We start from the raw sequence: 26,484 nt of genomic DNA on the forward strand, positions 1-26,484 counted from the left end.
ATGCTCGAAACAACAAAGTAAAGCAGCAGATAATAATATTAAATAAATAATTTCTTTATGTAGATAAAAAAGCAAATAATTCAAATTATGATTTGAAATAAAAATACAAAATGTAGAACTAATTTCGAACTAATTTAATACGAACGAATGAAATATTGAAAAGTGGGCAGCGCCTCACCAGCCGTTCAGTCGTCCAGTGCTGTTGCTTAGACATTGTCCGCCCTCCCTCCCAAGAAGTTGCTCTTTTCTGGATTTCATTCATCATTTAATACCTTGGCAAAACTTTTAGCCTTTGGGCGCATTCTGCGTGGTTTACATGCATTGACATTCATGATTCAAATTTAACTTAGTTCGAAAGTGGGGTGTGGTGTGCTGTGGCAATAGCTCTGGAAATGGAATGCAAGACAAGAAGCAAATTTCGATCTTTTTCAGCTGAGCCATTTGCTTTTCGTATCTCTGTTTGCATTTCTAATCAAAATGTACAAATTACTCTTGGGGTTGGGACTTATCTAGACAGTAGTTAAGCATGCATCGATGACACTCGACTTAAATTCACTAAAGACGACATTTGGGGGAACTTTAGCTATGTGGGAATCACAGTTCGCCGTGCTTGGGCTCAGGCGGTGGCGGCAGGGTGGTGACCACCACATGATCATCGACCGGATCGTCGTCAATGTCCCGGCTATGTGAGTTCTCGTGATCCTCGATGCGGGCTAATAGCGTCTTCAGTTCTGCATCGTAGTCTTTCCACTCAGGCACAATCCTTTGGGCTGCAGTCAGCTTGGCCTCCTTTGTTTGCGGATTGTTGCACAAGTCGATGACTTTGGCACTGCTGAATTTGGTGTCGCTGCACCAGGTCTGACACCACAGCCAGTCGTCGGGCAGCGATTTAATGGCCACTTGATGTATCATATTGTTGGGCAAGTCCTGATCCAGATTGGACAAACTGTTGGGGTCCTGGCTGAGGGCCTGGTACTGGCCACGCAACCTGTCGCCAGCCGCAATCTTGCGGAAGCGCTTCAAGTCCACCACGTACAAGGCGGAAATGTGGTAGCGCCTGCCCATCAGATGACTCCGCCAGTAGCCCTGCTTCCAGAAGCGGAACCCCTCCATTTCCTTGCGCGAGTCACAGAACGGGGTGTAGGCATAGGGAGCTCCGCCCAGATCCAGGTCGTACAGCTCCTTGATGTCCGTCCTGACAATGGCATCGGCATCCACGAAAATGATCTTTCTCACATTGAGCGGGAACAGGACATCCAGGAAGAGGATCTTATAGCCCCAAATGGTGCGCTGCTTCTCCGTTTGCTGGTGCAGCCAGCGTGGCCATTTGTACTGGACCAGCTCGTATTGGAAATTGTATTCGCTGGCCATGTGGGGCAGGAAATCGGTGAACTGTGGCGACAGGTAGTTCTTCAGGAACCAAAACTTCACCGGCGATTTCGTGTGCTTGAGCAGAGAAATCATCATAATCCTGAGCAGGCGCTCGTACAGGTGTCCCGAGGCGACCGAGAATATGTTGATGGTTTCCGTATCCTCATCTGTCGCTGCCTGATTCCCATTGCTGCCACCGAAGCTGCTCGCAATGCTGTTCCAAATGCCCGACTGTGCCGCCTGGTCAGTTTCATCAGCGAGCAGCTCCGCCTGCTGCATTCCCGGCTTCTTTGACACTCGCAGCTTGATGACATGCGAACGCAGGGAGGTGATTAGTACCTGCACTACCGAGGAACCGGCATCGTAATGGGTATTGTCGCCATCGATATGACTTATTCCATAAATATCCGTTGATTTCCCCTCGCGTAGCCTCAGCGACCAGGCTCCGGGATTGGCCTTCAGCTGGAAATAGCCCAGATTGGCCATCACAATGGTGTCCACGAGGGTGGTCTCGCTCTTGGTGCCCAGCACCAGTTGCAGGCCTCTGGGCGGCGTTCCACTGGACGCGTCGAAGCAGTGCCCCTCCAGCAAAAGATACTCCAAGTCGAATTCACTGTGCACGGGTCCTCCGATCTCCGACAGCTTGATGTTATCCAAATCGTAGACAGCGCGCACAGCCTCCACCAGCCAGTTCTCGGGAACCTGGATCTGCTGGGTTAGCAGAGGATTGGCCGGCAGGCCGCTGAACTTGGCCAGAGGACCGTCCGACCTGACTCCGTTTGCTTCAAACTGGATCTCCGGCTCCACAACGTAGCGGTAGAAGTTCTTCACTGGCATATCACTGTGCTGGGGCACGGGAATCATGTAGAGACTCAGCTGGCAGTTGAGCACCTGGCGCAACAGGATCAGCATGGGCGCCATCTTCTGCGCTCCCCTCGAGGCAGGGTCCAGGACAGCGACAACATCAAAGTGAGGTAACTTTTCTTGCTTGGGGGGCAGCAGCACCACCGAATGATCAGTCTTCAGATCGGTGGGCATCTTGAAGCGATTCTTTGTCTGTCTGGGCAGGAGGCTGGCGTAGAGCTTGAGCAGAGTGTCGCTGGTGAAATCCGCACCGACATCTTGGGCAGATTCCCTAAGTACTTGACGCACCTTATCGCCGTATTGCAGTGAGCTGAACCGCGCCAATAGGGCAAAGTCCGCACTATCGAAGCTCTCGTCAGCGGAAAGCGGACCATACAGTCGACCGTTCCCAATGACCAATCGCTGGGACTTGTTCAGGCCCAAGACCCGCTGGGCATACACTCGTAGCATCTTCAGATGCAGCTCCGTGGAGCCCAGTATGTCCTGCACCTTGGACGGTGTCTCAAGCTTCTCCTTGGGCTTCTTCAGCCACTTGAGCACCTGCTCTGTGGCCTGAGTCGATGGCAGGGTCTGCATGGCGGCCCAAGCCAAACGATTTAGGTTCTTCGAATCCCCTGCCGGAACGTTTTCAGTGTTGGGTATGAATGCCAGGCGTACGCTCTCGCCCCCCTGGACATATTCCAGGGCATGGGTGAGCAGAGTGCGTCCCTCCTCCGTGTCCAGGTCCGCAAACACCCAAATGGTAAGGAACTGCAGGGAGGCTCGGCCAATCCGCTCTGTGGACTTTTTTCCGCCAAAGAACTTGAGGTTCTCCATCACCGTTGCCGTCATGTCCCGGTTTGAGAGGCGGTTCAGAGCGGCCACATTGCCCAGCTGCTTGTAGGCCACGCCATTTATGTCCAGGTACTTGACATCCTCCTGGCTGAGAATGCGCTGATTAAGTCTGGGCATGACATGGGGCTGGTTCATGAGGTAGTCTATGGCCACGTCATTGTCCGTCATCTCGCCCTTGTAGACGGCCTTCTGCAGAGTGCTCGTGTGCGTCATAATCTCGGTGAAGATGGCCTCCTCGAACTCGCTGTCCGCCGTGACAATGTTGCTGGGCATCGGCACCCCGTTCAGCAGGGCCTGCGGTTGTCCCTTGTCGGAGAAGCCCAGGCGTTGGACAAACTCTGCCGCCAGCTCTCGGCCATAGTCGTAGGTGGAGTCCTCCTCAATGAATTCTTCGGCCTTCGCGCGGGTTAGAGTGCTGAACTCTTTTGTCAGCTGCTTCACGATGTGCTCCTTTTTGACCACCTTCGTCTCACCCACGGCCGCGTAGATGTCAGTGAGGAAACTCAGGGCAGCTCGGGCATCCTTCTTCTGGCTCACATAGTTGAAGGCGCACGTGATGGCTATGTAATCCTCGGCATTGTCCTTGCCGGCCTCCCTCGCATCGAACACCAAGCCGAGACGAATGGGAGCCTGGTGTATGACAAAGGACTCGGATAGCTTGATCACACTTCGGGCCGTCAGCTGGAGAGCATCCACAACCAGGACCAGGTTGAACACATTCTTCCTGATGTTTCTCAGCATGCCGGGAAAGGTCGGACGCAGCAGATCCATTATCGACGACGGCCAGCGTCTGTACTGAGCATCAGTTTCGATGTCGTTGATCCACTGCACGGCGGTGTCACGGATATCAATGGCAAACTCCTTCTTGCTCGAGGCCGTCAGATCCAGGGCCAGCAGGGAGCTGGCCAGGCCTCCCCTCACATTGTTGCTGTGCAGACTCTCCAGCACACGCATCTCCGAGCGCAGGGTCTCCACCATGGAGTACAGGTCCATGGTGTCCGCATCGAAGAACAAGCCGTTGATGAATAGCGCTCCGTCCGGGGGCGCCACGTTCAAGCTGCGCCCGAATGTCTCCGAGTTGTGCTTGACCTCCGCCCTCAGCGCATCCGTCACCTTGTGGGCCAGCAGAGTCCTGGCCAGCATGGGGAAATTGTGGGCAGTGTATTGCAGAATCTGCAGGGTCTCATCCCCTTGAATCTCTGCAATGGCAGCAGTGGCCTGCAAGCCCAGATCCTGGAATTCCCAGGCCTTCAGCTGGGCGATCTCGTCGTTGCCCTGCAGCAGACGTTGGCGCAGCTGGTCCAGGGCTCGCTTAAGAGTGGGATGCTTCTTCTTCAGCGCCTTAAAGTCAAAGCCCTGCACGTCCGATTCATTGTCCAGGTCCTCATCTAAGGTGGAGCCTGCTTCGGGCTTGGGAGCATCGTCTTGACTCTTGTACTCGGTGCTCTTCAAGTGCAGCTCCACGCCATAGCCAGAGAGGCGCACCGGCTGCTTCTCCTTTTTGGCCAAATGATGGCGCAGGATGTATCGAATCTTGCCATTGTTGGCCTCCTTCTCCAGGAGCTTGTGATACGTCCGAAACTGAGAGCTACCCAGGTCGCCATACAAGACAACCGTGCGGGTATTGTTCTCACTGCCCGGATAGATGTGATCAAAGCTGTAGGTATCCACTGGCGCATCTAAACTGTCCTTGGCCCGCGCCAGTTCCAGTTTCTTCTCCAACTCCGCGTAGCTGCAGGCCAACTCAGTGCCGACCTGGGCGAAAGTAGAGCCCTGGCAGGCGCCACCGCCACGCAGTTCGTCGGACAGTTGGAAGTGTGTCTGAATGCGCGGCGTCAAGCTGTGCATGGACACCACCAGCTTGAGCAAAGGCAGCTCCGGTGAACTTACATGGGTTTTGACAAGTTCTAGGGCGGCATTGTACATCTGCGACTCCGTATCTAGACGAGAATACTAATCAATCAAGCAATACAGCCCCTCAACCATCGAGTCTAGTACAAACCATATTCGTTCAGAGCCGTGTCCAGCTTTGCCACCCCTCGGACGTAGTCCCAGAAGAGGCCAGCCTGCTCGTCAGCCAAATACTCGGCTATTTCCAGATACAATGGCGTCTGCGTCCATTTGGCATTGATGAGTGTGGTTATGGGATAGCTCTGGCTGGATTCTGCGCTGGCCAAGATCGGGGCCGCCGACTGCAGCAGCACAAACACACAAAAGAGACGTAACATTGTTTGCTTGCGTGCTTGTTATATGTTTTCGTTCATGTGCCCGGCCGCTATGGGCAAACAGGGGTGTGCTTTACGGGGTTGCACTTTCTATTTATTTTTTCAACAATTTTAAACAATGCTTTTTGCTATTTTTCTACTAATTAAAATTTAGAACTGATGTGGCGTTCGACCGGCTGCATTGCAATGTGGCTGCATTATAATGTGGCTGCATATTGCGGCATATTTAGTAGATATTTATTTGCCTTGGCCACACCTTTTCGTTTGTCTTCAAAGCGCGTATTCCGTGCTGCCAGCAGAGTTTATTCCTTTTTTATTGCATATGTAATACACTTTAAAAGGCAGCATTGTTCGCGGTAAGCCACCTAATCCTTTCCTTCACAGTTTTGGCCAGGGCTGGTGCAGTCGCTGTCAACATCGAGATTGTAGGGCCCGGGCCATAAAGGTGACAGTCGGCTATAGGCAGCATAGTCTTCAGAAGCTCGGACTTTTATTGTAAGATATCCATGAAGTGCTGTCTGGCCGCGTTTCATGGACATATCCAACAATTTCAATTCCACGAAAGAAGAACAAACCACCAAGCACAGGCAGTTTGGTGGCCAAGAAGATGAGAGCAGTCGTCCGAACGCCAAGATGCGCACCATCTTTTCACAATGTTTTCAAAGTACGTACGTTCAGTCAGGCGTAGTCTCGCAACTCCGATACAGAGAATTAGGCTACATTGGTTCGTTTATTCATTAATGTGTGTGCTAGTAGTAAATTCTCAGGCATTCGTAATATTTATATGCGGTAGAAAGCTGCTGCCAGCCATCACGGCCGCCGTGCGGGACTGCAGCTCACTAACATGGCGCTGGGCCTGCTGCAGGGAAGTGTGTGCCGACTGCATGGATAGCTGGGACTTGATGAGCATTTGATCAGTGGTAAGCAACTGTTTGGAGGCGTTTACCACCAGGTTGCGGGTCAGAGCTGTCAGATCTCTCAAAACGGCAATGTTGTTTTCAACTGAAATATTAGACTTTTAGTGGACTGGACTCTGAAGAAAGAGAATATATCTTGTGAGCGATTTATGTACTTAGTTTGCGCTGCAGCAGGTTGTTGCGATAGATCGAGGCTGTGCTGGACGGCACATGGGTGCTCCTTCTCTGCTCATAAATGTCTTCATCGTCGTCATCATCCTCGGTTGCCTCGCCAGGCACCTCTGCTGCAAAAATCTATTATCGCAGGCTGTAGATTAGCAACGCAAGTATTTCCCCTTTGTGACCAAATATTCACCTTGTGCTTGTCCTGCATTTCCTCATCGGATTCGGAGGCTTCTCCTCTCACCAGATCGGCCATGGCTGCAACAAGTTTAAGCCAATTTAGCCAATTAAACAGTATGACCGAATCTTGAATTCAAGAAAATGATGGAAGATAATTTTTATGTTTTTTGTTTTATATATTATGTTTTATGTTTGATTTATTCTCAGGTATTTTCATGTTGAATCGCAGGATATTATATATAACAAAATAGATACATATTGTCAGAATTAAATAATAGCGATTAGGCTGGTTCCGCTAGCATTCAATCTTTATAAAATGTTCCACTGAAAAACAATTTCCCCTCAAACTGAATGGCGTTATACACATCTTAATATATTTCATTCGACTATACTGTAATCTTTCATTGGTGCTGTGCATTTCCTCCATACAGCAGACTAAAAAATAGTTCCCTCCGTGAGCAACGACTCATGGATTGGATCGATATTAGCTTAAAAAGTGTAAATGCATCTATTATTTCAAGTGACTTTAATCATGATAATAAATTTTTGTACATGAAAACGAGCTTAACACCAGACACCAGGTATATATAGTATTGCACCACCGATTAGTTAAAATATTTTTGTAGAGCACCGGTATCGTACATCCGTTTAATGTCCGTGCCGCCGCCAACGAATTTGCCATCAATAAAGACTCGGGGCACCTGCATATTGACCAAAAAAAGGTTACAAATAAAACTACTTTTATTATCAAATCGAACATACCGTTCTGGCACCTGTAATCGTACCCAGCACGGACTGGATCTCATCGCCGTCTGGATTGCCGTCCAGCTCAATGATCTTTACGTTCTGCACGTTGATCTTCTGGAACGGCTAAAAGAAGACAGAAAGTTGCGTTGTGGCGTACTGCGACTGTTGAAGATAATTCCACTTACCTCCTTAGCCATTTGGCAGTAGGGACAATAGGTTTTGCTGAATATGACCACCTTGTTGCTGGCAATTGTGTTCTCCACAAACTTTGCACACTTGGAAGACATGTCGATGGTTTGTGGTCGCAGCGAGGAACCAACTGAGCCCATAAGTTCAAACTACAGGAGGGAAGTGGAAATTTTACGGGCCGGGCTGCTTGGATTTGATAAGCAGGCTGCGTGGAAATTTATATTATTTAGTGATGGGTTTTAAGTGACCTCGCCACCCTTGAGCAGAGTAAGATTAGCGTGGGAGGAGACTATTTGCTCGCCCTCCTCTACGGAGGTGGAAACTGCCAAGTCAAGTCAAGGAATTGTAGTACTTACTTTAGTTTTAAATCAATTTGGTCTAAGAATTTAATTAATATTTATTTATGTAGGAGCATATGTGTCAAAGACAAATATGATTGTATTTTCTAATATGCGAGGCGTCATCGATACTATCAACAGTCCGATAGTCGAATGGTCACACTGAAAAAAGAAGAAGAATGGGGGATGGGGACGATTTAACTAGGTAAACAATAATAATAAAATTTCGTTAATACATGTACTTAAAAGTCGAATTTTATGATTTATCTAGTCAGGCTATTGCCGAGCTCATTCGAGAAATCGAGAGCGGAGAGCCCAGGTCGTCCACACGAGTGCAAGAGCGCAAGGTAAATCCTCTGGTAAACAAGCCGAACAAACGATTTCTAGGAAGGACCATAACAACTGCGCTGCGCCATAACCAACGGGAAAGTGAGCGGACGCAGGCTGAATGCCAGCGAAAGTTGAAGGATTTGGATGAAAGATACGAGAAGAGGAAATCCAATTACTATTACAACAGAGATGCGGGCAGATATCGGAGCAGGAGCCCAAGTCGGAGCCGAAGGAAGCAGGCCAGGAAGGTGAAAAAGCGACGCAGCAGGAGCAGCAGCAGCAGAAGTCGCAGTCGTCACCGCTCGCACAAGAAGAGGAAACATCAAAGTAAACATAAACGCCGCAAGAAAACCAAACACAGGCGAAGGAGCCCCAGCAGCAGCAGCAGCAGTAGTAGCGAGGAGAAACCAGTACCCACCGTGACAGGAATGTCATCATCAGAATTATTTTTCCACCATTCCAGGCAAATGGCCTTAGCCGTGGCCATGGCATACAGCAGCCAAGGAGCCAACGGAGCACCAGAGAATGGACGAAAAACCAAAGAACGAGCGTCTTCCTCAAGTGATATAGCCAGGGAGCTGATGTCTGATGATGAGCATGGCAACGGTAATGCAGACTCCACACTGATTGACTTTCTGTCATCTAGCGACAAAGGGCAAGAGCTGCTAACCATCGATGTGAGCTCGAGTTCCTCGGAGAGTAGGGGTGCAGAATCGGATCCAGAAAATGGCGCTGGCTGCTTCATAGCTCTGGATGATAGTACAACCGAATTGGAGTCCGGCCACAACAGTGATATAGAAATAATCGAAGAATGCCAAGCAGAGCAAGACGAGGAACCTGAACCTGAACGAGGAACCATCGACTCCGTGGACCTGACTGAAGATTAGTTTGTTAATGCATAATTTTAATGTTTAACTGAAAGAAAGGTTACTTATTATCTATGAGAGAAAAAGACGACCTCCACACAAATGCTTTTCGTTCACACTCAAGACTATTTACTCATAAGATTCTACGCAGAACATTTATTTAGATCTGATACAAAGATGGTTGATTTTAGGACAAAAATTTATTTTCAAATTTAAGGAAAATAATATTAATGTGAATGTGTTTCTATTGAAATAAAATCAAATTTTTGGGTTTGATTAAACCTCCTGGCATAAGCAGAGTGCCGTGTATGTTGGTAGGGTATACATCTCTCAATCAGCTGTTCTTTTATTTACATTTTCAAGCAGCACTGCGGGTGTGAATTAAAAACTTGTGCTGTGCATTTAAATAGATAAATAAGAACGATAAATGCTTTAGCCATGTTTGGAAGCCTGAAGAAAAAGCTGAGCAGTGCCATACAGGAGGGCATTGTGATCTCGGAGAGCCTGCAGCAGCAATATCGCCAACGTGTCAGTTCTGGCCAGTCGAGCGCCGCCACAACACCCACCTCGCCCCTGGGACTGAACGAAAGTCTGGCCTCGAGTCGAAGTAGCTCGCTGTCCACCCTAGGTGCAACCTTCCACTTGGCGGATGGTGTGCCATCGCATCTCAATGTGGCGGCGGGCTGCAGTCTCTTGGCCAAGTACGAAGACGACTGGCAGCAAATTCATGTGACCAATGAGGAGAATGGAGAACGCGCGACCGCCGTTGCCAACCAGATTAATTCCGTGCAGCAGAGGGCGGAGCAGCAGCGGAGGACCATAAGCGACCTCAGCGTAAGCCTGGCTGGGATACCCGCGCTGATATCAAAGCTCCAGGCGAGTATAGAAACTCTTCACGCACTGGAGGATATGGGAAAGCATCTGGAAATAGAACTGGAAAAGCTAGAGGATCTTTGCGAGAATTGCGATCTGCAGGAATTCATGCTGGAGAAGCAGTTCGAACTGTCGCGACACAAGCAACAGAAGCTCAATGAACTGGAGAAGTACAGGCAGCACATTGCTTCCCAACATCAGGCGAAGATCCAAGATCATGAACAGCAGTTGAGAAAGCTTCAACGCGAGCGCCAGGCGGTCTTTGACGATGCATTTCGTTGTGACATGGATGAGTATAAACAGCACGGCCAGCTGACAAGTATGTGAAGACAGGCCGACTATGAATAGATGCTTTAAACCCTTAATGTCTTTGCAGAAATCCAAGCCACTACGAGCAACAAGTTGGCCCTGGAGGAAGTGGTTTTAGAGGCCAACGAAGTGGATGCCTTGGAGCAGTTTCTCAACGGATGAGACGCTTGCTTCACCTAGAACAATCCGATTGTGCCTTTACATGTGCAATATGCAGTTTATTTCGTTTTTATACATATTTAAACCTGCCTGTCTTTAGGCTCGATATGGCAACGCCAATATCTTACGGATATTCTGAGAGCATACGATTTAATTCAAAGCTGTTTTTAAAATTTATATAGCAAACATTTACTTGTTATTAGTATAAATAAATTGTAATTTCTAGAAATATTATTTCCTGTATCGGAATGGACGCAGAGTCGGCGCTTAGACTGACAGGCGCAGGTTATTGAGTAATTAGAATTATTTCGTTCGATTATTTTTTACGGCATATTTCACTGTTTTTGAGCTTTACAAACCCTTTGCGCTTTTATACCTACTAACAACAACAACAACGAACCGTAATAAATATAGTTGAGGGTATAGTTGTAAAACATTAAAAACTATATTTTTTTTATCCAATATCGATATTACCAACAGAACCGATACCGACAAAATCGCCTATCGATACACATACGGTCAACATCGTAAACAAGCTGCTTTGAAATGTTGTTTTTATTTTCAATCATTCTGCCAATTATTTGCCAAGCCACACCCAACTTCCTTTTAACTTCGAATCCACTTCATTGGAAGAACCCAACCCAACCAATCAGAGTAAGTTCTCCACAATTGATTGCATCTCAGTGACCGCACCAATGCAACAACATAGCTCCTTAACGGTTGTGTCCATATTTGTATTTGTTAGTTTTAATTGTAATGTTAATCAAGTAATGAATATAAATATATGATGTTATAATGAATCTATTCCTCTAATAATTGCGGGTTTCTCTTCAGCACGCGTACGATGCCATTTCTATATCTTTTTAAATCCCCTGATGGATTGTACAAGAGCTCAACAGTTAAACACACACACACGAAGTCCTAATTTTAAGTTGAATATTTTAACTATTAAATGTATTATGTGAACTACCGCCCTCACCAGTCTTAACAACCATCTGAAACTGCTGACACCACAGCCAAATTGACTGCCAAACTTTCTTCAAACACTTTATCCACAACAATTAAACCTCAATGAAAAACCAACTGATCTCCAGAAAAAATCATCTATTATTAATTAAGCTCTTCATTAAACTCATATCCCAATCAATTTATAGCCCCACTTATGCTTTAACACCTAGAGAACTCCCAAATCATTCATTAAATCGAAGCAAAAAACATTAATAATAAAACCATTATAATTATAAACAATACTTAATAACTCTGGCGAGCTTAAGGCCTCTGTTGCTATATCTCCGTCAAATTTGCGTCTTGTTTCAAATATATGGTAGCATTATATATGAATAATAATAATTTTTGTAATTGTTTAATTTATTAACAATATCATATCACATTGTAAAACTAATATCACACTTGAATCACAGCCATTGTATTACTCTTCTGCTATTACAACCTACTATTTCCTGTCTGCTATCACATTCTGCATCCATGGCACATATTTACTGACTCGCGTGTAGATGCCTGGGAGGCCGGGGCGAGCACAGCCGATGCCCGTTGAAACCACACCAACGAGGTGGTGCTCCTTGGACATCAAAGGGCCGCCGGAATCAGCCTGCGATGGTAAGTGGTAACATACATAACATTTGTGCTCTATCAGCCTGAATCATACTCACCCAACACGAATCAATTTGACCGTTCTCATAGCCGGCGCACAGTTGTGTCTCCCCAATGCTGTTGCTCTTGCCGAGGGCGCGATAGGAACGCTCACAAGCTTCGTTATTCCATATTTTGACAGTGGCCTTGCGCAGGACATCCGCACGATCGCCCTCCGCTTGATTTTCATGGGTCCAACCCCAGCCGGAGACGGTGCCGTACTCCTGCTCCAAGCTGTCCGAGCCAACACAGCTCGGTTGCACATGCAATGTAAAGCTGATGGGCCGGACAAGTTCCAGCAGGGCTATATCGAAAGAATGCCATACAACTGTTCCAGAAGGCAAATATATATTTGAATATCTACCAATATCATGCTGAACATTGTTGCAGTCGTATTGCGGATGAGGCACAATGTTCTTGAAGTCCACTCTCAGTGCATCCGGGCCATTGCCAATTCCATTGAGATACTCCCTGATGCTGTGCAGACCCACAACGCCCTGAATTTGTGACGGTTTCATGAACTTTTGCAGCCCATTGCAGATGCAGTGGCCGGCCGTAAGGATCCACCGCTCGGATATGATTGTGCCGCCGCAGAAGTGTCCACCCCGACGCATCAGACTAACCATAAATGGCATTTCGTTGCGTTCCGCCTCACTGCCGCCAACAATCTTTGGATTTCGCACTGTACAGGGCTGGCTGGTGACTATGAGGATTTTGAGAATATTCGTTAATCAGGAATGGGATTCTTCAGAGGTACATTTTCATCACTGGATTTTCATTTTGATTTTGATTGACTCACAAGCAATTTGCGCCTGTGCACAGCTCAGAGTTAACGCCAACACGCATATGGATAACAGTTGAAACATTTTCATGATATTAGTAAAATTAGAGTTCTGTTCTAAGGACCGAAAACCCCGTTAAAGCGGCTGCGCTGCTGTTGCGGAACGAAACTATTCAACGAACTGTCACTGAAATTCTGTGCGCCAATTAATTTATATATAGGTGTCTAGGCGTCGTCTCTGTTCCACCGACTTGATTGTTTTCTGCCGCGGTTCTATGCGGATTAGCTGGAGAGCTTTGCTTCGCTCGCCTCCTCGCCTTGCCTCGCTCTCCCTCTGCTCTGTCTGTCTCTCTCGTTGTGATAAAAAACCAAACGGAAGTCTGTGGAGCAGAGCACCTGTTGCCTTAAGCTTTGAGCTTTATTTTGGCGGGTGCACTGGGTGCGTGGGTGTCATGTGCACACGTTTTGGCATTTCAATTAAGGAGCTGCCAAAAAAAAAGAACGAAAGCGAAACCGAAACTGAAACGTCAACAAAAGCTGAAAACAAAGTTTTGTATGTTTTGCGTTTTACGACCCAATGAAGTTCATGACATTGAATGGGCGTACAACAATGGGTGCGACAATATTTATGCTAAATTGTTGCATCAGAGTTTATTGCCCCATTATCCTTATTTTCGTACCATATTTACGTAATTAATAACACGTACTAAAAGTGATATTGAGACGATTGTGGAATGATTTATTTTGCTGGTATTTCAAGAAGTACATAATCATTGAATGATTGTTAATAAGAATTAAGTAAGTACATTTTACATACTCTTTATTATGCATAATATCAGACTTATGACATTTATTTTTAATGTGTTATTGTTTGTCATAGTAATGCAAATATTATGATATGAGATTATATCATTCTATACATGTCGAATCAAAAGTCGCTTACCTTTGAATACCTTAAAACATGTAAGTACAGATATGAAAATTGCCTCTATAGAGGAACTTGTAAGTAAGGTGCTCCACAAACCTTTAAATTCTGGATCCGTAATAGCTTTGACATTGCAGGCATTGGACATAATTAAGTTCCCACATTGTAAATAGCCTTTAACGTCATATTTCCATCAACAATTGGACTTGGTCTAATCATCGGCAGAATGCAAATGAAGACGACGCGTCGTCTGCGCTGTGTATGAATAATAATGAGACCGAATAATAATTGAAATTCAATGTCGGTACAATCAATGTAATGTTTAAAGCTTTGGCATTAACATTGCCCTTAAAACTAAAGCAAACGTGGCTTGCAGTCCCAATGCAATTGGCGACATGAGGAGGCCATCCCATCTATCTACAAGCACCTCTATTTATAAATACATTGATGCCGGTGGAAGTGCAGCGCTTAATTAGACACAATCAGTTACACACACATACAATAATTATGGAGTGACAGCAATAAGGAATTGAAAGCGAGAAGCAGGAATTGAAACTGAATGTTGAGGTACAAGAGAATGACAAATCCAGTGGACTGGACCGACCATAAATAATTCATAATCGAGAATCGCAAATCAGTTCAGTAGACCACTCCAATACGCTTGAATATTAATTGGATTGGTTTCTTGACTTTGGTTCTTTGGCCCGAAGCCAGATATACATATATATTCAGTATGTTTCAGTCCCATCCCATCCAAGTTCATTGATCGCGACTGCTTGTACGAGCAATTCTGTAGTTTCACACTAAATGCTAATTCACAAAACAAATTGGCCATAAAAACGTATAGCACTGGCCATTGTCTGCTGTTGACAGGCGATACGATACCAAATACACTCGTAAACAATAATAACAAACCCCAAACTGGGGGCTCCACAGAAACGAGTTTCAGGTGCACTGACACCCGCTTCAGGCAAAACTTGGGCGCATTCAATGTGAAGGTCGCGGCGTTTCGTTTCGTTTCGTTTCGCTTCGATTTGTACTTTTTGTTGCGGAGAGCATTTGTTTGTCAATTGTTTTCAGTTTACTTTTGTTGTTTTTCTCTCCTATTTTTCCAAAGTTCAACGACGTTTGTTTGGATGACTAATTGCAAGAGGGAAGTCTTTGGATGTCGTTAATGCGGGCGGGCTACAGCAATGGGATATTGTTGGGGGAACAATGAACCCACGAGATTGCATGAGATTTAAGGAAACGAAACGGTTCATAGAAGTTACCTAGTATGTATAAAGCTGGGACTAATGTTTTCGACTTAATTCTAGGAGGGACTTGAAACTGGACTTATAATATTTATTATCTTGCGAGCAGATTTGAAGAGTTTAAGTAGTTTAAGTAAAAACAAATTTGATCTTACCATTGAGTTATTTCACACTAAAAATGTTGCTGGGATCGCTTATTTGGCTTTAATTATTGCTCGAAAGCCAACTGGTTAATTTTAAGGGCTTTCTGAGCAACAATCAAAAATAGATAAGTGTCCGTTCAGGAGTCCACACTACAATTCACACAGAGTTATATTCACAGCTTAAATGCACAATTTGGGATGTTATTTTGTGGCAGACAAACACGTCTGCACGGTGTGAGAGCCGCACTGGAACTGCAACACCGTTGTACCTGCTGTCACGTTGTATCCTTCTGATCCTGGCCAACATTGCCACGCCGCACGAACCAAAGTTCTGGCTGCAACGAAGTACTGGCCCGAAGCTAACGAAAGCCACACACGGAAGCAGCATAGCATCCCTCGTCGTCGGCGGCCTTTATCCTGCGCCTATACGGCGTATACTTGTTACTGCAAGCGACGCGGCCTCGGCACCGACATCTGTTCGGCATTTTTGCATCAGGCGACCAATGAGCGTTCCGGCATTTAGTGATGTCGGGCACAGGAAATACTTTCCTCCACGGCGCAGGCGTAAATTATGTCAAGAGTTGACATTTTATTTTTAGGTCCTTTTCCCGTTTTACAGTTGTAACGCCCCTAAATTTGAGTTAAATTTATTTGAGGATATTCGCATAAGTTCTTAATTGTTTAAATGGTTTTTATTAAGTGTAAATGCAAATAGGCTTTGACCGAGATATGTCTGCACATACTATACACATGCGATGTGGAGGGAGAAGTCGGTTGTATTCTATTAATATCTATCTGCGCTGGACTTATAATGAATACTTTCGAAATCAAAGACACACATTAGTTGGTGGGACTGACTTCAATTACTTATTAGAAATAGTATCAAATGCAAATACAACTAAAGGATAAGTAGCCTTCATAGTTAGAATTATCTCTTTAGATGAATGCTTTAGAATTGATCCGAAATATATTTTATTTGTTGAAAATTAAAAGGGGAGTTTCTGAATATTTTCGGGCTATGGTAAGTGGAATCGACCACTTTACCCACAAAATATATAAACAATGCATATTTTTCTATTTTGTTATGGATATGGATATAGAAATTGGAATATCAGGCAAGTCTGTACGAATATGAAGCACGGCTTATAGCGGGGAAATAGTGTGAAGTGACGTCTATTATTTACTTAAGCAAAATATTCAAGAGTTGTAAGTGAAAGATGGGTACTCCTAAGAGGATAATGCGGATGCCGAAACCCTTATACCACCGCACGTCAATTACTCTTGAACAACCGCAACTAAAACACAATCAACACATTTGCAAACTAAATTTACATAGGCTGACACTTACATTTTATTTGGCAAATTGTGATTGACAAGCTGTTGACACGCTTTTAGGAGGAGGCCATCCATAGTACGAGGAGAATCGAACAGAGGTCCATGCAACCCCTTTCGCGGCCTCAGGATTTTTCCAATTAAATATTTAGAGCGATACGGGAAGGGAAGCATGTTGCTGTTGCAAAGAAGTGGAAATGCAGAAATAGCTGCAACAGCAACCGTAACAGAAATGCATCAAGTTTTCCTGGTGCATTATTGATGAGGCTGTACAGGAGGAGGCCTTCGCTACATTTCAATATGCTAATTACTTTCTGACTCGTGGATATGGCAGAACGAATGCAAGTGGGCGCCCACCAAAAAGAGGGAGCTCACGAGCACTGAGCCCGAGGCAAGTGGGGGGGCAAGTGCTAATCGTTGCAAGATGCCTTGCCTGCCTGCCTGCCTGCCTGCCACGATTTCCCCAGGTGATTGCAAGTTTTGTAACAAATGCCAAAATCTATTGAAGGCGACACTTCCAACGAAAGAAACAAACACAAAACAGCACACAGCTCGAAGAGTGAGCGAAGGCATGGAGAATGTGTCTACAATTTGGAAAAGCAACTTCACAGACCTGACATCACATCGTCTCTGGGCATAAGAAAACCCTTATCCATCCATTTCGCGGCATTGTTTTTGCGTGACAATTGGCCCAATTTATTATTCATTAGGTTAAAAGTCACAGCAGAACAAAACACGAACTGAACCCAAACTGACAGCCAGCCAAGTCTCAGCCATTTGTAATGCCAAGCCAGGAAGTGGTGGGCCTCTATCGGGTTCTGTTCTGGTTACGTGTCGTGTGGGGAAGGATGCTTGGATGGATCTCCGGTTCCGCGTTACAACATAACATTTAACGTGCAACTTTTGGGGGAATTTTCTAATTGATTTGCAGGAAAAAAGACTCTTGTTTACCTTTTCGTTTTGTTAAGTTTTGGCTTAAGTTTAATGATGGGTTCTAATTAGATTGCTGTGAGAATCGAAAGTTAAGAGGAATTACTTTTGTTGGTTTAAAGAATATTTGAAAAAGCTTTCTCATTGAGCGATTGATAGGATATTTAAGAAATCCATGATTTTTATTATTTTGTATTGATTTTGGCATACGATTTGAGAATTTACATAGTTCGGGGGTCAACGATGCTTGTCCTTTATATTTTTAATCTCAAATATAAATCGTAAGCATAGAATATGAAATGCATTCTGGTTTTATCGGAAAATGCATTAGGGAAATCCATCAATGAAATCTCAAATAAAGGGTTTTTAATGTTCGAGAAATGTACGAAGGACGACTATCGTTACATAATTTAATACATAACTAAACATAATTGTATACTTTAAGAAATCACATCGTATTCTGATGACAGTTTTTGGCATCTTATTAAATTTGAAAGCCACTTTTTGATTCGGTTGCATTTTAATTATATCCGCATTAATTTAATTCATTGGCATCCATCAGCTGTCATTGTTGATGATTTGTGCTGGCGTCCATATTTTCCATATTTAAAGGGAATGCATTACCCAGGACTAATGGACATAAATGGAAATTCTATTAAGGATATTCCTTGACTCTCCACAATGCCTGACACTTCCCACAGAGTACTCGTCAATTAAGCCAACCAAAAAGTAAAAAAAAAATAAGAGGAAAATCCATCCGAATTCGGATGGGGCCTACACACTTGCTGTGGCTTTTCGCCTGCCTACTTCGACTTTCAACCTTTTCGGATTGTTACGTAAAAGGGATATAGTGATGTAAGGGAGGATTCGGCGGGAGTGTGTGGCAAGTCAGTTGTCACTTTCATAGACCAGATCGGGCGGGTCGGGGCTGGGCTGGTCTGGGCTGGGGTTGCAGGTGGATGACAGTAAAAACTGTCAAGCGGGATAATGTCTGTTGATACAAAATATTTCCACACTTGCCGCAGCAATTTGGTCAAGGCATGGACTTTTCTTCCTTATCCAACCCTCCTATCCCCACCAGCCACAAAATCCCTCTCTGGCCGCATATTTGCCGCTCTTTTTGCCTACTTTTCTGCATATTTAATACACAATTAAGCAATTTGAATAGCAGCTAACATGGAAAATGCATTTCCATGCTTTTCATTTGATCGGTTCCACTGGTGTGAGGAAATCAGAGATTGGCTTGGTGGACTGGGGATGTTGGACAGCACTTCGTGTCGAAAGTTCAGGTGTATGGACGGGTTTTGGAGTGGGACTGAGGATGAGGAATTCGGTTTTAATTGCTGAAAAGTGTCGTAAAATGTTACTTCTATTTAAAGATTGATCCAAACCAAACCCAAGGGAATGGAGGAATGATAAATGTTCGATTCGATTTTTGCAATATTTCAGTGCCTTTGTGCTGAGTGTGCAGCGAAGGCAGAGATTTGTAATTGGAAAATAATTTAACTGTTAATGTGGTCTCTCTCTCCGGGTTTTTAGTATCCATCCTGGGTTGTTCTTGTTAAAGACCCATAGCTTAGAAACCTTTAACCTTAAAATGTATCCAAAGGCCTGGCCCTTTGATGCTGGTTTTTTTTCTTATTTGATACCAACATCTTTTCTTTTTTCATGTGCCGGTCTATGCAGGAACCTTACATAACCTGTCCAAATCCCCTCAGAGTAGAATCCATATTTATAGTCGGAAGGCCTCTTCGAATTTTTTAATAGTTTTTCGCAGCATTTTTTTGCACTTAAGGTACTTATGGTATGATAATTGTCTCTTTCCTTCAACTTTGCCATTTTGTGGACATAACACTTGGCCATTGGTCGATTTGCCCTCACTGACCAGCACAAGGTCTCTCCACACTCTCACACTCATACTCGCTCTCACCCTCAACCCCCTGCCAACCACCACGCTATTGTTATTGTTGTTTCCCATCAAAATTATTCCGCTTGACCATTCCACTTCACTCCACGTTCTGGTTCTGGTTCTGCTCCGGCTGCGATGGTGGTGGTGGTGGTGGTACGTATCTTCTTAGGGGTTGCTCTCGCCATATAAAGTATAGTATGTGGCGTGGCATGGTCAATCAGTGAGTCAGACAGACAGGCTGTCCGGCCTTTGCCAGCGATCTACTTGCCCTCGCGAGGGGTGGTTCTAGTTTGGTTTTTTGTTCTGGCATGAGCCTCTAAAATGGCGTCTGTAAAATTGGACAAATATTTCATATAGTCTTTTCAGCTAATTTCAATGATATATGTACATATGTACATACATATGTAAATGGATATACGGTAAAGCTAATATTTTCGACAGTCAAACTTCAGCAGAAATTCGTTAAATCTTTGTATTATTTAATATGGATTTAAGAAGGGGGGATTCGTCGTTAATAAATCTTCTTTTTTGTGCTCATAATAATAATTAATAATTATAATCAATATATTTGGAATGGCATAAAAGTTCTTTAATTTAGGTCCTATATAAAAAGCAATCCGACGCAATGGTTTTTGTGTATACTGCACACTGAGAACCTTATACATGCATATACAACATTCATGCATTTACATATTTTGTAATATTAACTAAACGAAAAATATGATTGTCAATGGGCCTTTATCGTTGGCTGTAAATTTCCTTGTTTTCCAATCAAATACTTGTCGGAAAATTTACTTGATAGAAGCTCTAAATGGCATAAACTAATTAAACTATAATTTTTGTTTGAAAGATAATCGTACATATGTATGTAAGTATTACAGAACATCATAAGGTACAATTGTTGTGTAGTCCATTTCTCAGGATTGAGCCTCCCATAAAAGATTCGGATTGTAGATATTGTATGTGGACATATGATCTGTATTTTGATTATGCATCAAAGAATATCTAAAGGTAGAAAGTCTTCAATCTATATTTAATATTTCTGAAAACGCTGGAGCTAGTTTTGCCAGTTTATCTTGAATAGTTCCATTTCGATTAAAATTTGTCAAGATTGATTGTGGAAAGAACGTGAGCTTCTGCCATATCTTTTAAAAACATCTCAAAGCTATAATTTCAAGGACTTATGCAATATTTTCATTTACAAAGTTTTATTTTGCCATAAAAGAGCAACAGCCGTTTCCACCCCCTTCTGCTACTCAGTGACCCACAGCGCCTCTGGCGCTCTCACTGTTAGCGGCCATCTTTGAAAAAGTCTCTGCCGCCAATACACACACATACACATGTCTCAAGCTCTCATGCACTCACACATATGCCTCAAAACCTTTAAATTTAAACAAATGACATGATGAAAAGGACATCAGGCTCTGGATTGGCTTAAACAGTCTCAAAAACATAATTATTTCAATAGTTTCGATTTGATTTGGGCCAATTTTGATTCTTCCGCAAAAAAACCTTACCAAAATGTCGCCAATTATTGTATGAATGAAATTTTGTTTTGTTCATAATTTTTGGTAAACTTTTTGAATTTTCTTTGTATAATTTTGATTTTTTGTGAAACTTTTGAACGTGTTTGTTAAACAAATAAAACAGAAACAGAAAGGCGTTTTATATTTTCATAAATTGGTCTGCTTTGCTTTTCTATTATTCTGTCGGCGTTTTGCACTTTTTTTTGCTCTCCACGCGGTGTCTGCTTTGGGTTCGCTTTCGCCTCTCTCTCTCTCTCTCTCCTGTCCCATTTCTCTCTCTTTGGCAGTTTTTTACACTTTAAAATTTCAAATGCGCAAAATCCAAAAAATATTTTTCCTGAAACACGTGCTTTATAAATTTGATGCAGCATATAGATTTTTATTTGAATTTTCCGCGCACTTTTTGAACTTGCGATTTTCTTGGGTCACAACAATTATATTCTAAAGACATTTTTCTTAGCTTTCCGGATACCGGAGCAGTTGCTTATCCAGCCACGCACTTTCCACGACTAATTCCCCAACCGAATGCGTCGAAAAGAATTTTTTAATTTCATAGCGGCTGCTGCGAAAAAAGTTCGGAGCGATCGCTCTCGCCTCTTTTTTTTAGAGTTTTACAAAGGGGTGAAACGTAATTTGCTGATGTTGCCGGGAGGACGAAGGAAAGGCAGCAACATCATCCCCTTGGATGGCAGTTGGGAACCCTTAAAAAACGGGTTGCCCTGGCCCTCTGCCTATTGTGTGGTAGACTCTGTTTGCCTGTGTGTGTGTGCCTGCAATCATCCAAATCCTCATCATGATCTCCGTTTGCGTCATCATGAGGTTGTCCTAGCACAATAATCCCAGACATCCCAGAACTCTGATTTCTGATCCGCACCACTCTCACTCTCTCTCTCTGTCCTTCTCTTTTTATGGCCATCGTTCCATCTCTCTTCGTCGTTTGTTTCTCGTATTTTTTTAGAAATCTTCATTTGGCGCGCTTTTTTGTATGTTCCCTTGATTCCTTGCCGTTGGCTTGCCCTTCCCTTCCCGCTGTTTTCCTTTTGAAAGGACATTTGGCGGCTTTATGGTCTGGATTCTCTTTCTGTTTATTCCAATGGCTGTCTGTCAGCTATACATTTTTTTCGGCCTCCTCACTCATTTGCATTTGTTTATTGAAATAATTTGTATAACATTTCATTGAGCATATGGAATAAAAAGGAAATTATTTAGCGACGAAAGATTTGGAAGTACAAATTATATAGATAATATATGTGAAATATGATACATCCTTAAGCACAACACATTCGAGAATGTGTTTAATTATGATGGGATATATGTATCTCGGAAATGAAAGTTGTTTGCCAATTCAAATGATACTTTCTTCAATATTTTCATGACGATCTTTTAAAGTAAAATAAATTGTTTATTAACTTCCACGTTCTTTTGTTTAACATATAATATATTCAGAAATAAATCAATGGTATTACTTTCTGAAGTCTCCCTCAAAATTAATTTATTTAATCAATTTTCACATTTTTTATCATGTTTTAGATATTTTTTTAGCTCAAATATTTAATTAACATTTAAAATAACAAACTAGACACATAATTCAAAGATCTCACTTCTCTTAAGCATATCCGTTTATCCCAGCATACCTCAAACCAATATCTAGGGAATATCTTCCGTTTATGTGTCAACCAAATGTGTTTATAATAATTTCACAAATTTCTGCAATGATCCCCTAGAGCGCAAATAATCTTTAACGATGATGCAGCAACATATCGTTGCCTGATCTTTGCTCTCGAAGGTGAATGAACTGTAAGGAATATGGGAAAACTGTCAGGGGCCAGGTAAAAAACGGATATTCCTCCCCTCTGCAAAACGCCTTGTTAAAACGAAAAAACGAAGATTCTTTTTAGAGGATTTTGTCCCTTCTTTTGTCAACCTAAAAAAAGGTAACCGTAAGATAGGGAGAAGCAGCGAAATGAACGCAAGATGCGCAACTAATTTGAGACTTGGAAGGAGGCATAAATGAATTGGGAGCAGAGCAACCCCTAATTTGCATGGGGTCCTCAAGAATCTAACAACATCTATCATCTGCTCCATATACAGACGCTCGCTCTCGATCTCTCACACACACACACACCTAATCAAGCAATTTTTCTATCTATGCGAGGAGAGTGTATTAAGTTCAGATTCCGTTTTTCCGATCATTGAACAATCACGCTCCTCATCATCTAGCCTTTTGCACATTGAACCCAAACCCGAACTGTTCTCTTCTTTCTTTCACTTTATGTAGTTTTTTTTTTGCTTTTTTAATTACAAACAAGGGTAGGGGAGGGGAGGTTAGGCAAAAAAAGGGAGTTTTTTGGGCAAAAATAGAAAATATTTGCACGGATATCCCAGCAATTACTTACGGTTTTTTGAACAGTTCCCCTATCCCTCTGTCTCTTTGTTCCTCTGGAAAAAAGGGGATGGGAAGGGGTTCTGTGGAAGCGAACTCAAGCCCCCTTTTGGTGACTAAACTTTCCATGCTCTCTGTAATTTTAGAAAGCTAATTCCAGTCCTGCCCGCATGAAAGTTCCACTCTGCAACCAATCAACACCTACACACCGCCGCTTCGAGTCGGCTCTCGAGTGGATTCCCATCAAGTGGCGATCGACTTACAGGCAAAAAACGGAGATCGGAAAACCGTAAAACACCGAAGCAGCTGCGCGAAAAAAATCATTCAACCCGCTGCAAAAAAAATCGGGCCGAACATAACAAACAGCCAAAAAATAAAGGGGGAAATTCAATGCCGTGAAAAGGGTAGATGTAGATGGTGAGGAGAGAGGTCGGGTCGTCTGATTGAATGAATGGGACTGAAACGGGCAGCGAGACTGAGAGAGAGCCAAAGTCGGGAGAGTTCTGGGTTCGTTATCCTTGCCCAACATCGTCAAGGGAACACAATGCTGCTCCTGCTGCATCATCATCGCAATCATCATCATCATCTGACAGCCAGCCCGGCGCGCAACTGCAGCGTCAGGATACTAGTTATAGGGTTGGGATTTGGGGTTTACGCGGAGTTCCTTTAAAAAAATTTAATACAACGAACAAAAAAAAAACTGCAATGGGTGTTAACGGCTGCTGCGGCTACGCTGTTCCTGTTGCCCAGCCTGCCTGATGCCATCATGATGATGACTCTGCAGTAGATCTTGTTGAAAATCAAAATAATGAAACCAACTTCCGTTCTGTTTTCTCTCTGTGAAATTTGCTTCCGTTTTGTTTTCTCTTTATGAAATTTAATACGGTCTCTTAACGAAATTTTCATGTAGGAAAACCCGTTTCAGATGATAATTACCAGTTGGGAATCCATTTGATTACCTAGATCAGTAGCCTTTAATTGATTTTAAATTACTTGATGGATATTCTGAAAATTGCATGCTCCCCTCCACTGATATTCAAAACGATTCGATTTTGAATAACAATTATTATAATAAAATTAGGGAGGCTTATCTTTATTATTACGGTCCTTGATTCTGTCCATGAATAAACGTGTATCTCTAGTTGGAAGCTATGCCATTTTTCGTAGATGGAAAGCTATTGCAGTTCTAGATCCTGACGTATCCCTGATGGTATTTACATATGTAGATATCATCGGTCAACTTTGATTTGCACATGGAATCGGAACAGACATACATATGTACATGCATACCTATGTACATACCATATCTATGTATGTAAATGGGGCAGTTTAATTGACATTGAATTGTTAGTTAATTGTTGCATATATTAAGCGAAAATAAACATTTTTCCATCCTTAATTTTTACGTTTTGATAGCATTTTGTTAGCTCTATGCTTAGTGCAAATGATGGGGTTCATCGAGTTTTAGTTTTCGTAATATTTCCAAAAAACATGCGCTCGCGAACGTACGAAAAATATAAGTCGACTTTAGCTAAATCTAGTAAAATGCAAAAAAATGCAAAAATGCGAATTGGAAGGGAATATTCGAAAGCAATAAATTTAATTTTAAAGATGATTAATAGAGTATATTAACATAAAAAATTATCTCCATTCGTTTTTTTTAAATTTAATTAAGTACGATTTTTACATGTTTTTTTTTAAATTTGATATTTCCTTAAAAAACAAAATATTATATTGCTCCATTTTATCTGTGTTATAGCATTTATAACAAGAATTGAACATTTTCATTCTCTCAGTTGTTTTTCCGGCAATTCTTTTAACCTCTGTGGATCGGTGTTAATTTTATTGTTATATTGGGTACGTTTTTTACTTGTTTTAGCCATCTGCAAATATTTATTTTCGTGTTAAAATATAAAAAGTATAATTAAAAAACAATACTTACGGTCGCAAAAGTACGATACTTTGAAAATCAAAATAAAAAGTTTGCTTCATAGCAAGCCCAAAGTTTTTTATATTTAAATTGGTTACACCAAACATACTTGGCGCATTTAGTTTTAGCCACCTCATTGCATTCAAGGCGAAGCAATTACAATAAAATTATGTTTTCGGTCGCGAACGTCCGATTAGAACATAATTAAGAAGCAAAATTAAAATTAACCGTTAATTTAACTTTTTTCAGTCTCTTTGCAATTCAAAATAGCGCGCGCTGTTGGGATCAGTCTGGCAACACTACAAAAATTGTAGTTATTTTCTTAGTTGGCAGAGGGCGCACGTTTTCAAATAAAAACTGGAGAATGGGGCGCCTATAGCGGACTTTAATGTCATCATAAATTAAATTCCCGGCAGGTGGAGCTGAAGACAATAAAGTCTAGACAGAATGAAAACAGCTGGTTTCGGCAAGCAAACCAAAATTATATATATATATATAGATTACAATTCGTGTCCGTCTGCCGACTTGCACACATCAAACAAAAAACTTCGTGTCCGTGAGTCGACGTAAAAGAATCAAAAAAATAAAAAATAAAATAAAATAATTAAAAACTTGGAAATAGCTGCCCAAAATCATAAGATTTATTTTCCATCCACTAACGCCAACAAGCGATTAAATCACAAAAAAACGAGAAGCAACGTGTGAGTCGCTTCTGGGGACGCGACTCTACTTATACCCGTACTCAGTCAGTATATATGTACATTTTTGAGCTTATGATTTTTTAGAATTTTAGAATTTAAAAGAAAAAAGAAAAATTTTACATTTTACATTTTTTTGCTACATCTGTTATCTACATCTACTATGTATATTCGGTGGAAGCAACTGAAAATTAATTTCTTTATTCTGGCTATAATTATGATCCGATCTTATTTAGATTCGGCAATCTGGTATATATGTATGGTCATTCTCTACGATACTGCGTTTTCAGAGCCTGCCACAGATTTTCGTCCTTTGTGGGGGCGGGGCGAAATTTTGAAATACACTTGTAGCAGTGTGATATCACATGAGTCTGGAAACCAAATTTGATTGCCCTAGCTCTTATAGTCTCTGTGATCCAGGCGTCAAACAAGACGGACAGACGGACAGACAGACATGGCTCTATCGACTCGGCTTTTGATGCTGATCAAGAAGATATATACTTTATGGGGTCTAAAACGTTTCCTTCTCTGCGTTGCACACATCCACTTTTACCACAAATCTAATATACCTCTTAACTATTTTTTAGTACGGATATAAAATTATATATAGATTGCAGTGTTGCTAATGGTGCTTCTTTGGCTCCTAGTTCTTCCAGCCAA

General features: G+C 42.7%; 6 protein-coding genes across 7 annotated transcripts; 2 read left to right on the plus strand and 4 right to left on the minus strand.

The window, feature by feature from the left end:
* Positions 1–248: 248 nt before the first annotated feature.
* LOC111073396 (UDP-glucose:glycoprotein glucosyltransferase) lies at positions 249–5,488 on the minus strand. Its single transcript, XM_022365693.2, has 2 exons — positions 5,072–5,488; positions 249–5,009 (listed from the first exon to the last, which is right to left on the minus strand). Exons 1-2 carry the CDS (start codon positions 5,295–5,297, stop codon positions 595–597), a joined length of 4,641 nt encoding a protein of 1,546 aa, XP_022221385.2. The 5' UTR covers positions 5,298–5,488; the 3' UTR covers positions 249–594.
* Positions 5,466–9,290, plus strand: LOC111073402 (splicing regulatory glutamine/lysine-rich protein 1). Of its 2 annotated transcripts, XM_022365700.2 has the most exons (3): positions 5,571–5,650; positions 7,899–8,032; positions 8,099–9,290. In XM_022365700.2, exons 2-3 carry the CDS (start codon positions 8,007–8,009, stop codon positions 9,042–9,044), a joined length of 972 nt encoding a protein of 323 aa, XP_022221392.2. In that variant the 5' UTR covers positions 5,571–5,650; positions 7,899–8,006; the 3' UTR covers positions 9,045–9,290. The 2 variants fall into 2 exon arrangements, with proteins under 2 accessions (XP_022221390.2, XP_022221392.2); XM_022365698.2 differs by lacking the exon at positions 7,899–8,032 and having other exon boundaries at positions 5,466–5,650.
* Positions 5,967–6,690, minus strand: LOC111073407 (biogenesis of lysosome-related organelles complex 1 subunit 3). The gene is made up of 3 exons (XM_022365706.2): positions 6,567–6,690; positions 6,367–6,505; positions 5,967–6,296 (listed from the first exon to the last, which is right to left on the minus strand). Exons 1-3 carry the CDS (start codon positions 6,627–6,629, stop codon positions 6,058–6,060), a joined length of 441 nt encoding a protein of 146 aa, XP_022221398.2. The 5' UTR covers positions 6,630–6,690; the 3' UTR covers positions 5,967–6,057.
* On the minus strand, positions 7,065–7,951 carry LOC111073410 (glutaredoxin-C4). Its single transcript, XM_022365708.2, has 4 exons — positions 7,846–7,951; positions 7,486–7,694; positions 7,316–7,423; positions 7,065–7,254 (listed from the first exon to the last, which is right to left on the minus strand). Exons 2-4 carry the CDS (start codon positions 7,627–7,629, stop codon positions 7,159–7,161), a joined length of 348 nt encoding a protein of 115 aa, XP_022221400.2. The 5' UTR covers positions 7,630–7,694; positions 7,846–7,951; the 3' UTR covers positions 7,065–7,158.
* Positions 9,291–9,369: 79 nt separating the features above from the next.
* Positions 9,370–10,802, plus strand: LOC111073403 (dysbindin protein homolog). Its single transcript, XM_022365702.2, has 2 exons — positions 9,370–10,215; positions 10,273–10,802. The coding sequence occupies exons 1-2, from the start codon at positions 9,462–9,464 to the stop codon at positions 10,365–10,367; spliced, it is 849 nt and encodes a 282-aa protein (XP_022221394.2). The 5' UTR covers positions 9,370–9,461; the 3' UTR covers positions 10,368–10,802.
* Positions 10,803–11,790: 988 nt separating this feature from the next.
* LOC111073404 (transmembrane protease serine 9) lies at positions 11,791–12,920 on the minus strand. The gene is made up of 4 exons (XM_022365703.2): positions 12,814–12,920; positions 12,379–12,717; positions 12,035–12,318; positions 11,791–11,973 (listed from the first exon to the last, which is right to left on the minus strand). The coding sequence occupies exons 1-4, from the start codon at positions 12,884–12,886 to the stop codon at positions 11,818–11,820; spliced, it is 852 nt and encodes a 283-aa protein (XP_022221395.2). The 5' UTR covers positions 12,887–12,920; the 3' UTR covers positions 11,791–11,817.
* Positions 12,921–26,484: the final 13,564 nt, after the last annotated feature.

This window comes from Drosophila obscura, unplaced genomic scaffold, assembly GCF_018151105.1.
Source record: "Drosophila obscura isolate BZ-5 IFL unplaced genomic scaffold, ASM1815110v1 contig_181, whole genome shotgun sequence".
NCBI lineage: Eukaryota > Metazoa > Arthropoda > Insecta > Diptera > Drosophilidae > Drosophila > Drosophila obscura.